We start from the raw sequence: 13,689 nt of genomic DNA on the forward strand, positions 1-13,689 counted from the left end.
GACTTCGATGTCTTTGACACGCTGGCAAGCTTGGAACTTAGGCGACGCTACAGTCGATCAGGCGTGACTGGGTCCTTCGCTCCATCATCATCCCCCCCCCCCCGCGTCCCCGCACGTATAGACGCCATCAACTGTCCGCGCGGAGACACGGTCCTCATCGTAGGAGAGGTAGAGGGATACTGGACTGGCTCAACGCGACTGACTTTTTGGGGGTGACCTGTGAGAAATATTATGTATATATATGTGACATGAATTACTATGTATTAAGAATGTACCTTTATTATATATTTATATTACGTATGTCTCATTGTATATATGTATTGAGTGAGAGAGAGATAGAGAGATCGATGAGAGAGAGGGAGGACAGAGACAGAGTAGAAGGAGAGAGGCACAACACTGTCACCTGAAGTTTTCAGCCGGCAGTGATGCCTTGTGAATCACTGCTGACCGAAACCACCAGCCGACAGTGATACTCAGAGCATTGCTGCTGGCCGAATCCTCCAATAGTGATAGTCTCCGACTATCACTGCTCGTTACCCACTGTCAGTTTTAAAATCGATAATGAATGAGGTTTTAGAGTTGAGAACGAAGAGAGTTTATGTATAGTTTAAATGATGGTTTCACGGTTTATATTTGGTTGTCTGCTATAGTGTTGATTTACATATCATTCCTGATTGTTAATGTAATATGTCTCTATTAGAATTTGATAGTAAAACAATACGCATCCATCAATATGCCACGTGCGGACTTCTATAGCTGTATGTCCGGGACATCTCTCACGAGACTGGAAAGTGACGCGGCAAGGGAGAAGTTCTTCGTCCCAGAGTCTGACCACCTAACACTCCTGAATGTATATCTACAGTGGAAATCTAATCAGTATCGAGGCGACTGATGCAATGACCACTTCCTCCATGTTAAGGGTCTCCGTAAGGCTCGGGAAGTGAGGTCTCAGCTGCTGGATATCCTGAAAACCCTGAAGATCATCACCCAGACATCATGCCATATGGAATGGGACGTGGTGAGGAAAGCTATCTGCTCTGCTTACTTACCATGCCATATGGAATGGTATGTCAACTGCCGGAACGGGATGCCTTGCCACCTGCACCCCAGCGGTGCACTCTACGGTCTTGGCTACTCTCCTGATTACGTCGTCTACCACGAACTTGTCCTAACAACCAAGGAGTACATGCAGTGTGTCACCGCAGTTGATCCACAATGGCTAGCGGAGATGGGCCCCATGTTCTTCTCGGTGAAGGAGACCGACACCTCCGTTCTTGACCACAAGAAGAGGCAGAAGGAAGAGAAGACAGCGATGGAGGAGCTGAGGCGGCGCGGATCGAGAAGGAGAGGGAGCGGGAGAAGAGAGCTAAGCTGCAGCCGCAGGTTGCGATGCCGGGCCTGAAGGAGGGCTCGACGTCTCTGAGACCCAGAAAGATGGGTTTGTAGATAAGAAGATTCAGGAAACTTACGGTGTACTGTGATTTTGTTGCTAGGGTCGAGAGCCCTTGTACAATAGCCTCGCTAATTCATGAGCTAATGTAGTCTGCACTCTGCAGCATGTAGATCAGAACATGAATGTGAATGTAATAGCAACAACAATCGAGAAGTTAAAAAAAAAAAAGAGTATGAGACCCTAGTTTTTGAATTAACTGATTTTGGCAGTGACAGTAGTCAGTTCTCACTGCGCGTTGGCGTTGGAGTGATCCTTGTTTTTGTCCGTCTTCCGTGTTGAGGTCTCCGAACGTTTTTATTGATCTATCGTGCGGATGCTAGTATCATGCGTTTTCATGACAAAACCATGTCACTATTATGAATAAGTTGCAAGAAAAAAGAGAAATAAATGTGGCTGCTGGGATTCGAGCCCAGGTCTCCACGGCCACAACGTGGAATTCTTACCACTAAACTACAGCCACTTTGGTATAGCACTTCTGGTCAGGAATATTAATACGGTATAGTATCCCTTATGCATAGTATACCCTTTTTTTCTAGTGACGTTTTGCCCTTGTTCATATATGTTTACAGAATTACGTTTTTCTGGAAGTACTTCAAAAATTCTAGTAAATAGTTGCTTATTGGCTTATTAAAATTTCACCGGGACAACCTCAGATTCATAACGGGGGCAGAGCACGGAGCAGAGAACAAGGTACACTGCGAATAGCAAACTTCTTTGAATCTTTGGCACCACCAACTACTATAAACACTCATATCTCGTTACTCTTTTTTTCTCTTTTCTCATTAGTTTACAGAATGTCCAGTCAAGAGCTCACTCTAAATAGACTTTGTCACTTGGAACACCTACAACATACATTGGCATACGACAGCCATAAAACTGGCAGCAGAGCCCAAATTAATCAATCTACTCCAGAGTTCGGCAAGAGACATTCTGCAACTCGGTTAGTAAGACAGACCACACGAACTAATACTTCTTTTTACTCTGCTCATGAGGTTGCATGGTTGTGGAATAGGTTACATAGCGCACACATAATCTTACAATCCCGGCAAGCATGTTCATGGTCCAGAGGAAAGAAAAATGGATATTCTAGAGGTACGCTATTGACAGCAGCTGATCTCTCCTTCCTCAACATTGGCATTCGGGGAGGGTTATATGCTATCCTCCATTTCATGTTCGACCTCTTCCTCAAGATCCTTCTTCATGAATAGGCCAAGCGCCTCCAGTGGGCTCCCTAGGTCTGGTGGCAACTCTATCCCATTGACAAAATCCACAATCAGTTTGCATGGGGGATTCAATTGCCACTTTTGGCATAAGTTCTCCAGGTCCTTTAGAAAGTCACTGTTGTCAATATCAACGGTCTTCTTCATCTGCAGGAGAGAAGATATTAAATAACAATAGCGAAACAACAAGCATAGAACCTTGCTGGTAAGGAAAATGGCAAGAAGGAAATACCATGTGCAGTGCCAGTCGTGCGGCCTTTCTTTCCTGCTCGCGCTTCATCCTCATTTCTTCGTCTAGCATTAATTGTGCAGCAGCTTCAGCAGCCCTTACTTGGGCCTCAATCCTTGCTTTCTCTGTAACAAGGAAGAAATTTGAAAACAAAGCCATGTAAGGTCAGCATTCACAGGGCTGACATAACCCTTCTACCAATACTGTTAGAAATGTAGCTAGTACTACATAGGCGTAATAGGCAAATGCATAAACATGCGCAAGGGTGAAAAAAGATAAAAATGTCTCTGTACAATATGCATGTATCTAATATATTCATACACTCCTCAAACTCGTGGTGGATCAGCAACTCTGAGCTTAGAGAGATAAAAGCTATGTTTTGCTCTAGCCTGGGGCATTATGAAGAAATAAACTATCTGGAGCTCTAAAGGCATGCAGAAGGGTAACAATATGCTGTTGCGCATGTGAACTCATGTAAGAAGCATCCAACCTAGTATATAAGGTAAGCTCAAACTTCACAGGATCACGGGTAATGTTGATTGCACTGGCAATATTGGACAAATGCTAAATCAGTGCAGTAAGGCAAGCACCAAATCTTCTAAGAGCTACCTGAGCAAGGTAATCAGCTGCCATAGTCGCCATATCCCCCAACTCAGACTCAACACTCGAACCGGAAAATACACCCTGCTTCTTAGTGTTCCAGTTAATCAGAGAGGAGCAAAGGAAGTCGGAAAAAGTAGGAGATTGAAGATCAGCATAATCATTGGCGCTTGGCGCAGGTCACATTAGGGTACACTGAAAGCTGTAGAGAGCTCGAATGAGGGAAGAAAAGAGAATGAGTGATTGTCCCACAAAGGTATTGCATAACTCGAAAAGGATGACTGTATGGGAGCATGAACAAACTGACTCGAAATGTCAATATCATGAAAGATGTCAGGGCAGGTGATGCCAAGATATACCAAGCGGCCCAAAAGATGGAGTAATGAGTTGGATCTTGAAAAGGAACACCATCTATAGGCAAAGAGTCAGGTGAAGCTCCATAGGAGTGCCCACGGTACTCTGATCACGGAGATCAGAGCAATCAAGGATGTCCTGAATGTACTTATGATGGGAGAGGTAACAGTCATTAGCCATGAGGCATAGATGAGACATTAATTCCTAGGAAGTAACAATGTGCCAAGATCAAACGTCAAGAGTTCACAAACTATAATGCAAAGGATCATCCCCAGCAATGACCATGTCATCGACGAAGAGAAGAAGAAAATTACCACAAGAAGTGTGAATAAATACTAGGCACGAGGAGGATGAGGTTTGCCTTGACGGGCAGGTGATACCTCAGAAGGATACCTTTCGATATTTGGGGTCGATGCTGCAGAAGGATGGTGAAATCGATGAAGATGTGAGCCATCGAATCAAAGCCGGATGGATGAAGTGGCGCCAAGCTTCCGGCGTCCTCTGCGACAAGAGAGTACCACAGAAGCTAAAAGGCAGGTTCTATAGGACGGCAATTAGACCTGCGATGTTGTATGGCGCAGAATGTTGGCCAACTAAAAGGCGACATGTCCAACAGTTGAGTGTAGCAGAGATGCGCATGCTGAGATGGATGTGTGGCCACACAAGAAAGGATTGGGTTCGAAATGATGATATACGTGATAGAGTTGGTGTAGCACCAATTGAAGAGAAGCTTGTCCAACATCGTTTGAGATGGTTTGGGCATATACAACGCAGGCCCTCAGAAGCGCCTGTACATAGCGGAAGAATAAAGCGTGCGGATAATGTCAAGAGAGGTCGAGGTAGACCAAACTTAACATGGGAGGAGTCTGTAAAGAGGGATCTGAAAGACTGAAATATCATCAAAGAACTAGCCATGGATAGGGGTGCGTGGAAATTAGCTATCCAAGTGCCAGAGCCATGACTAGACTTGCAAGATCTTATGGGTTTCATCTCTAGCCTACCCCAACTTGTTTGGGACTGAAAGGCTTTGTTGTTGTTGTAATGATCACTGGCAAAGAAAACAACAACAATGATGACAAGTGAGACACTCAAACCAAGCACAGGGAGGTTGTTTGAGTTAATGTGACGTAGGTGACAAACAAAACCAGGGACAATATATTCACGAGGCAGCTACATCTAGACCTCCGTGGCTCACCATTATGAATTCCATCACGTCCAGTGAAAGAGCACTGTTAAATAGAGGCAACAAAAGGAGGTGCCAATAGTCATGGCCATACTCTTGCTAAAAACCACATGCAACACAAGGCTTGTAGCAACCAATATTACCAATAGTGTACACCAGCCTGCATGTGGAGGAAGAAACATTCGCTAGGAAGGGAACACAGTCCCATGTGCCAATACCCTCTAGAACACCAATCGCCTCAAACATAGGAAGCTCCCATTCATGATGCTCTGTAACATCACGATAAGATGTTGGCTTGGGAATAGAAGCAACGTAGACTATGTGAACACAAAGGGATATTTAAATTTTTGCCACTCTCAAGAGTAGTGCACTCCCAAATGCCATCCTCCCGAGTTGGTTTCCTCAAATGCCACCTGTACCCACTGGATTTTGCTCATTTGACACTCTTGACCCCTTTCCTCCTGCCACTTGGCATTTTGCTCTTTCCGACATGGCAACCAACGCGAAAAGACCCTTCTGCCCTTGAGCTGACTCGGCGACACCAACACGTTGCTCCACCCACACTCTAACCGAACAGGTGGAAGATATATATGGGGAAGGACATGCCTCTCCCCCTATCTCAACAAACAAGCATGCAGTAGAGCGACACGGAGCAAGTCGATGGTGCTCATCCCTATGCCCAGTGATGCGAAGGCCAGCACCATCCATCATAGAGCATAACAGCTTGAGCTCAAAGAAGCCAGTGAGACGGGAGCATGGTGGGAAGGGCACGACTCCCATTGCTATTTTCGAGGAGGGCGTGTCGTGGGATATCATCGAGGCCTAAGCCACTTAGATGCCCCGTCGTTGCCAGGTAGTGATGGTGCAGGACTCGGATGGCAGCCAGCATGTGGATTCACCCCAAGCAGTTGGAGGCCCTTGCAGGAGGTGAGGAATGGGTGGCATGCATGCACCCACTTTTTCTTCCTTGCACCCCGCCATGGCCATCCGCTTCTTCCGACCTCATGCGCACTAATGCACTACCTTCTCTGCCATTATACATTCTACATCACTTCCTCTACCTTCTATCGCATCCTTGACATGGTGGGTGAGCTCACCTCCTAGGTCGTGGAGCTGTTAAGGGTATAATAGTCCAGGAGTGCCACGAGGTGGATGACCTTCGCGGCCATGGAGCTATTAAGGGTATTATAGTAATGTCCTAATCCTAGAGTTTCCCTCATATGTCTATATATAGTGTCCATTGGGACTCAATGTATCCATCTATCATTTATGCAATCTATACAAAGTTAGCATGTCATCAGAGAAAGAATTAGGGTTAGGGTTCATCTAACCCACCCACGATCCAGCCTCTACCCTAGTTCTCCGTAGCGCTACCCTTGAGAGAAGCCATCTCTACTCTCGGGGGTAGCCTCATTGATCTACATTGTGTAGTTATCGTTCGTTCTTCGTCTTGTCATCGTCAATAACAAATCTTCATCGTCTTCGTCGTGGTTGATCCCTCCCGCGCAGCTTATCCCACTGTCTCCTGCAGTAGGTTGTCGCCGCGCTGAATCTCCCCGTCTCCGCCCTTTGACGTGTCGCCATCCTCTCCTCCCACAACGGCTTCTAGATAGCGCCATCAAGTGTCTTCTCCGCCAAGATTTGTGCCGTCAAGGGTTCCTGTGGATTGCGCGACGGTCGTTGTCGCCAGATCTCCACGTCGTTGCTGTCGTCTTCGTCCGCTCCATGTTGTTGCATTTTTTCTGGCCGCACCTCCACCTCATTGGTGGATCTGCAACTGATCGAACAGCCCATCGCAGAGCTGCTATCGTCCGCCTGTCATGGATTGATCTTCTATCTCGTCCGCAGTCGCCAAGGAGATCCCCGCGTCACCAGATTTGTGGTCGACTGTACCACTTTGTCGCAGATCCAATTGACCTCTACACCATCTCGTTGCTGGTCTACATCAGCCCATTGCTACTTAGAGGTTGTCTTCGTTGTTGCTATCCATATCCTAGCTGAATGTTCTTGCTAGCATCTTAATCATTTTTTTGTTGTTTTTTTTTTTTTGTTGAGTCCATCCAAGTCTGTTGCACTCCTTCAGTTTATCTTAGCCGTGCGTGCCCATAAAATTCTGCCAAGTTAGCCAATTGCTTCTTTTGTTTTGTGGTTGGCCAAGTACCATATATTTGGCTAATCTCATCATCATTGTCGTTGATGTGACTTTTCTCTCTTGGTCCTTTCATAGCCGCCTTGCTACATGTCTGACCATCTTTGTCGTCATCACGATATTGTTTCACTGCTTGCCGTCTTGCAACAATGATTTCTCTATTCTCCCTTCTGGTTTGATTTGACACATCTCGCTTTTCTTGTTGTGTTCAAAGTCTCCAAAACAAGATTCATATTTAAAAGGCTCGAAAGACAATTTGTGAAGACTTAAGGTATTTGCTGAAGTACGAGTCGTGAAGGCAGTACCCTCTTGTGGAGGTAGCGGTAGGGGTGGGGAGAGAAAATTTGCGTTTGGGTTTCAGACCAATTGGCCAATATATAAACATGTACCAGGGCGAGAAAAGACAAATGCCCCAACACAAAATACATATACTCTTAACAAATACATACATCTATTCTAATCATAAGCATATCAAAGACTTCTAAATAAAGCCAAAGGAAAAAAAATCCTAATCAATTATCAGTTAAGTTCCTATTGTAGAAAGCCAAACAAACTCACTTCCTCAAACACTCCCACAAACAAACTACACCTGCTTGACAAAAATTGTTTTCCTGCAATTTCTAACATGCAAAATTAACTAGTACCTAGCATTTCTAATGATAGCTAGTTATTACCAAAAATGTGCTAGAATACTAGACAAAACTTCAATTGCAAAACATGTATAGATTAAGTTCACAACTTTGGTAGGTAGAGAAAGCTGAGTCAAATTAAAATCATTTAATAATCAATTTTATTTTTCTTCAAGAATGCCCCCAAAAGTGACTTGAACCGAGATGCATGAGCACTTCTTTTTAAGAGCAGTGTGTCTACCAATTTCATCACGGCAGCTAAATCAACATAATGGTAACTTAAGAGAAAAAAGTTATTAGGTTGGGAGTCTCCGTAGAATTTGGGAATATCATCTCTTAACCTAGCCGGATGGATGTATGCTCTTTGCAGATGATGTGGTGCTAGTCGACGATAGTCGGACGGGGGTAAATGGAAAGTTGGAGCTGTGGAGACAGACCTTGGAGTCGAAGGGTTTTAGGCTTAGTAGAACTAAAACTGAGTACATGAGGTGCGATTTTAGTACTACTAGGCACGAGAAGAATGAGGTTTGCCTTGACGGGCAGGTGATACCTCAGAAGGATACCTTTCGATATTTGGGGTCGATGCTGCAGAAGGATGGTGAAATCGATGAAGATGTGAGCCATCGAATCAAAGCCGGATGGATGAAGTGGCGCCAAGCTTCCGGCGTCCTCTGCGACAAGAGAGTACCACAGAAGCTAAAAGGCAGGTTCTATAGGACGGCAATTAGACCTGCGATGTTGTATGGCGCAGAATGTTGGCCAACTAAAAGGCGACATGTCCAACGGTTGAGTGTAGCGGAGATGCGCATGCTGAGATGGATGTGTGGCCACATAAGAAAGGATCGGGTTCGGAATGATGACATACGTGATAGAGTTGGTGTAGCACCAATTGAAGAGAAGCTTGTCCAACATCGTTTGAGATGGTTTGGACATATACAACGCAGGCCCTCAGAAGCGTCTATACATAGCGGAAGAATAAAGCGTGCGGATAATATCAAGAGAGGTCGAAGTAGACCAAACTTGACATGGGAGGAGTCTGTAAAGAGGGATCTGAAAGACTGGAATATCACCAAAGAACTAGCCATGGACAGGGGTGCGTGGAAGTTAGCTATCCACGTGCCAGAGCCATGACTAGACTTTCAAGATCTTATGGGTTTCATCTCTAGCCTACCCCAACTTGTTTGGGACTGAAAGGCTTTGTTGTTGTTGTTGTATCTCTTAACCTAGCTATGCTCTGCTCTACAACTATTGTTGCAACTCAGCCTATGTAGTCTATGCCCCACTATCCATACCTAGCTCCAGATTATTCAGATTTTTTTAAAAATCCGAAATCCAATAAAATAATTTTTACCAGCTCCTTTTAATTACTTTGCACAAAAATTAAGATTGTTTCCATGAATGAACAACAAACTGGTCTGAATTATCCTTACTGAGAAAAAATAACTAGTCATAATCGCCTACCCATGACAAAATATCCTGCACTAATCTACAATGTGCCATGTCTTTGCTTGACAATATATTGAACACTGCCCAAACCTGGCACTCTAAGGCCCTGTTTGGATAGGCAATTTGAACCATTCCGCTTAGATTAGCAGGAAAACTAGTTCATTTTTCCTCCCAATCCAAGGGGGTTGGTCCTAATCCCCCTCTATCCAAACAAAAGCTAACATAGACTCTGGGGATCGTTTCTTACACCCAAGTTCCACAAAGCGCGAAGTGTCAAGCAAATATTGGATATGTTGAGTTTAAAAACGTTTTCACTAACAAGCAACTATCCCATTTAAAAAAGAAGGGACCAATCCAAGTGAGAGCTTTACGCAGATACTAAGATACAGTTGAACTCGCCAAACTAGGCAGAGGCAATCAAACAGATCCAGTCCATATAGCCATCAGAAGCTCGGAGCAAGTTCTTACCTTCTTGCTGCCTTTTTTCCAGCCTCTCTTTTTCCAACTTCAATTTTGCAGGGTCTATTTCCTTCCCCTAGAAAATCAAGGCAGCATTCAGTAAGACCTAAATGTCCATGGAGAAGTGTCTTCTGCAAAAGAATAGCTTGATTGTAGCGTACAATGTTCAGCATGTATTCAGAAATATTACATGATCCAGAAGTGCATTCTGCTGCGCCTTCACGATTGTTCCAGCAAAACGACCCTTGAGCATTGCTACACGAAGGGCTTTACTTGGTGACAAAGGTTCAGGTTGTAAATAACTTTCCTCTCCTAGAATTCGCATCACAAGATGCATTACATCAGCAATCAATCATGTGGAGAAAAGAGTGCCTTAAGTTCCTAACCGTTATCACTAAACAAAAGAATACAAAAGATAAGCAGGCACATAAAATGGACGCATCTATGATAAAGAGAGAATATGCCAAAAGAACCTTGCCCGGAGGAAGCAAGAGGTGATGTGCAAGACAGTGATTCATTTCCTAAGATTGCAAGAAAGTGTGTTAGATAACAGATAGTGTGTACTGGTATAAGTATAACATCATAAAATTAGGTGGAATCATCAACGTACCACTTAAAATACTTGATTCAAAGCTGTTTGCATTTGATAGTATCCTTGATATTTTAGCATTCTCCTGAAGATAGAAGTTATGGCTTAAGAGGGAGAACTGGACATTCATTCAGCTACTAATGACACTATCAGACTGAGATAACTATAAGCCAAAATAGAAATAAGGGAACCGATGCCCAAAACCTTGGTGCAAGGGATTGTAACATCTAAAGAGCGCTCTCGGCTACTAGCTGCATGAAAATGCATATCTGCATTGAAAGGAAAAAAACAAAGTATTAAAAATCATCCAATGGATAGGCTATATGGTTGAGACTTATCATTGACACCTTTGGAAGATGTCTTCTCAGAGCTTCGCATGGAAAAATTAATTTTTACCTGTGCAGACAGCAGATAGCAGTACTTTAACACTATATTGCCATTATAAAGAAGAATAATTAAATGAATAAGGTATATGGTGATCCTACTTTGGAGGATATTGCATTTATCAATGGCTTCTCTGCAAGTGAGTTTGAGCGTGAAACCAACCCGCTAGGAATCACAGACTTTGAATTCATGGCTGCTCGAGCCTTTATTGCTTTCATTGGTTGCTGCTCTTGTGCTGAGTTCCTGTCGCCCCATTTTCTTTCCACTGATTTCCATTCTGATTCAAATATTATATTAAACTGTTCAGCAATTGTGTGAACATCATTTCCTGGAGGATTATACTTCATAGCATTTGAGAATGTTAGCCTCACATCCGCTGCAAATTCACTGGTGCTAACATATTGCTTGTTTGTGAGTTTCTTCTTAACAGTACCCAAGTCCATTGGGTTGCAGATAACATCAAAATAATCAGGAATCCCAAAAAGAACAGGATCAACTGGTTTATCAAAAAGCCAACAACCTTTGTGATCCATAAGTTTCCTCAGAATTTTCCCACACAGCCTTGTCTTACTAACATTCATGCTTTCAGACATGTTCTTACAGAGTGGTTGGTGCTCTGATGTAGAAATTGATGTCACCTTAGATTTTTGAGAGAGTTTACTTCCCTCAACCTCCAAATCTGTACCGGAACCCTCTGACCCATTGCTTATATAAGCTGTCCTCCTCTTCTTACAGGCTTGCATGCTCATAGTGCTCAATAAGAATACGTCCTTTCTGGTTTTGACAGAGCACCAGTAACATCAGAGTTGTTGATACCTCTCTGATGGCCACACACCAGATCTTCAGTCAGGGCTGAAAATAGAAGATTCAGATAGAAGCAAGTTGTTTAACATGGCCAAATAGAATGGTTGGGCCACGAAGGAAACAACAGCAGAACAGTAAAGGGAATTGTGCGTACACTCCATTTTAAACAGGAGTTGTTTTACAGAATTTCTGGCAGGATGAATCAACAAAAAGTTGCATGGAAACAACACTAAACTGCTGATACAGGGCCTGGTCACATAATACAGCATATTAGGATATAACTCAGGCTTTTGTACTAGCACGCTTCATTTATACGGCTTGCCAATACTTTTGACAGAATATCCAATACTTCTAAGCAACGATCATATCATATACAGTTTCCAAAGATAGCAACTCCACATTCCACCCTATCTCCTATTTAACCCTTTTGTTGCTATGTTTAGACTAAGTTTACTTAACATGGGAGAAGGGACTGCACTCTGCACAAAGCCATCTACAAAAAGCCTAAGCATAATGTTAAAAAAGAAGAATACCCCTTCCCCAGATGATCTGCTTATCCCCAAAAGAGGAAGCGGCTGTGGCTTTTTTTTCTTTCAAAACACATAAATAAATATCACAGAGTGGATGTTTATAATTTAGCAGTATATATGTCACTTTAGTGTCAGCTAACAACCAACCACAATAGTTGTGTACACTTCCTAATATCAACAACAACAACAAAGCCTTTTAGTTCCAAGCAAGTTGGGGTAAGCTAGAGATGAAACCCACAAGATCCAAGGAAAGTACCTTTCCTAATATCAAATTATGAAATTAGAAATTGGTAAAAAATAGTGTCGCTGCATCAATATTAATTTTTATTTACTCAAAGAAAGCCTTACTAATTCTACCATCAAACTTTACAATTATAAACCTGTTTAACTCGGCAATGGAAATAACAAAGGGGGGAAATAGTAGAAAATATGTCTCGCAATAAAATGGCACAAGTAGATACACCGTAACCTTCAATTGATTGAAAGATTCAGATTCCTGCTCGAAATAAGTTCTAAAACAATGAACATGAGAATCAAGGACCAGGATAGACATCACAGATGTCATGTTTCATGTGCTCTTGGCAAAAATTCAACCACAGATTGTTTTCTTGAAGCATTAAAAATGTCATATGATATGCTCCCTTTTCAGAAACATTAGCCTTACACTATTGATCAAGTAGCTTTCAGAAATCAAGCAATCTCTTTCCTTGATCCGGCATCTTCTTTCGCATGGTATGCTTACAGCATACATCCAGGTATCATATGGCAACTTTTGAGTTAGTAATGCATGCCACCATTAACAATTAGTTTGTCGAAATAGTTCATTTCACACAGTGGTAACAATTTCACATTACCATGGTCCAACATTTCATTTGAACTACCTCACCGAGTCACCATAAGCGCAACCTGCCCATACAGGAAGGCCATGCAAAACAAAAGCACATCTAAATGCCGCTCGCAGAGGAGGTGTAACCAATGGCTACAACACCAGAAGCTGTTTTCCCATTATACATGGGCATAACTCCAAAGTCTAAACCGTAGCACAAGAACAACGGGCATGGACATGCAGTTCCTTAACCTAGCCCTAGAAGCCCAATTTTCGCCTTCAGATACCAACCTTACACAGCACCACAACTCCCCAACCAGACCCTACGAACACCAATTATGCTACGCCAATGGCCCAATTATAAATTATCCAACCCCAACCGATGAAACCATAGCAACATCCCATTGCAAGATCGAAGAAAAGCACCCGGGGCGCTTTGGAACCCTAGGGCCATGGTCAACCACAACACCTAATCCCTACCGGAGAACGACAAGGAGAGAAGAACCAACCTGAAGTTAGCTCCGCCGCCGCAGAGAGCGGGGCTACCGGGACGACTCCCGGGACGCCACGCCCAAATCCTTCGCCCCTGGGGATAGGGGGCATCGGGAGGGAGGCCCCCGCTTCGCGTTCCCCCGACCCCCTCGGAAAGGCGCGTAGAGAGTCGGAGTTGCGTGTGCGCGCCCGCACGCCGCCAAGCAGCAGCCACCGCCTCTTCAACGGCGAGCAGCGGGTGCGGAGGGGAAGACGGGAAAGGGGATCGCGCGATTGCGGAGGCTAGGGTTTTAACCAAGCTTGGGCTCGGAGAAGGCGAGCGCAACGAACCGAACTGAGCCG

The 13,689-nt window shown here is 43.9% G+C and overlaps 1 protein-coding gene and 1 non-coding gene across 2 annotated transcripts; both read right to left on the reverse strand.

Moving 5' to 3' along the window:
• Positions 1-1,841: 1,841 nt before the first annotated feature.
• Positions 1,842-1,913, reverse strand: TRNAH-GUG (transfer RNA histidin (anticodon GUG)). Its single transcript has one exon. It is a non-coding gene; the product is annotated as a tRNA-His (tRNA).
• A 276-nt stretch (positions 1,914-2,189) lies between these two features.
• LOC133893556 (transcription factor GTE8-like) lies at positions 2,190-13,689 on the reverse strand. The gene is made up of 10 exons (XM_062334611.1): positions 13,365-13,689; positions 10,797-11,547; positions 10,659-10,707; positions 10,516-10,580; positions 10,333-10,429; positions 10,196-10,243; positions 9,913-10,034; positions 9,732-9,798; positions 2,906-3,027; positions 2,190-2,820 (listed from the first exon to the last, which is right to left on the reverse strand). The coding sequence occupies exons 2-10, from the start codon at positions 11,442-11,444 to the stop codon at positions 2,602-2,604; spliced, it is 1,437 nt and encodes a 478-aa protein (XP_062190595.1). The 5' UTR covers positions 11,445-11,547; positions 13,365-13,689; the 3' UTR covers positions 2,190-2,601.

The sequence above is a fragment of the Phragmites australis genome, chromosome 15 (genome assembly GCF_958298935.1).
Source record: "Phragmites australis chromosome 15, lpPhrAust1.1, whole genome shotgun sequence".
Lineage (NCBI taxonomy): Eukaryota > Viridiplantae > Streptophyta > Magnoliopsida > Poales > Poaceae > Phragmites > Phragmites australis.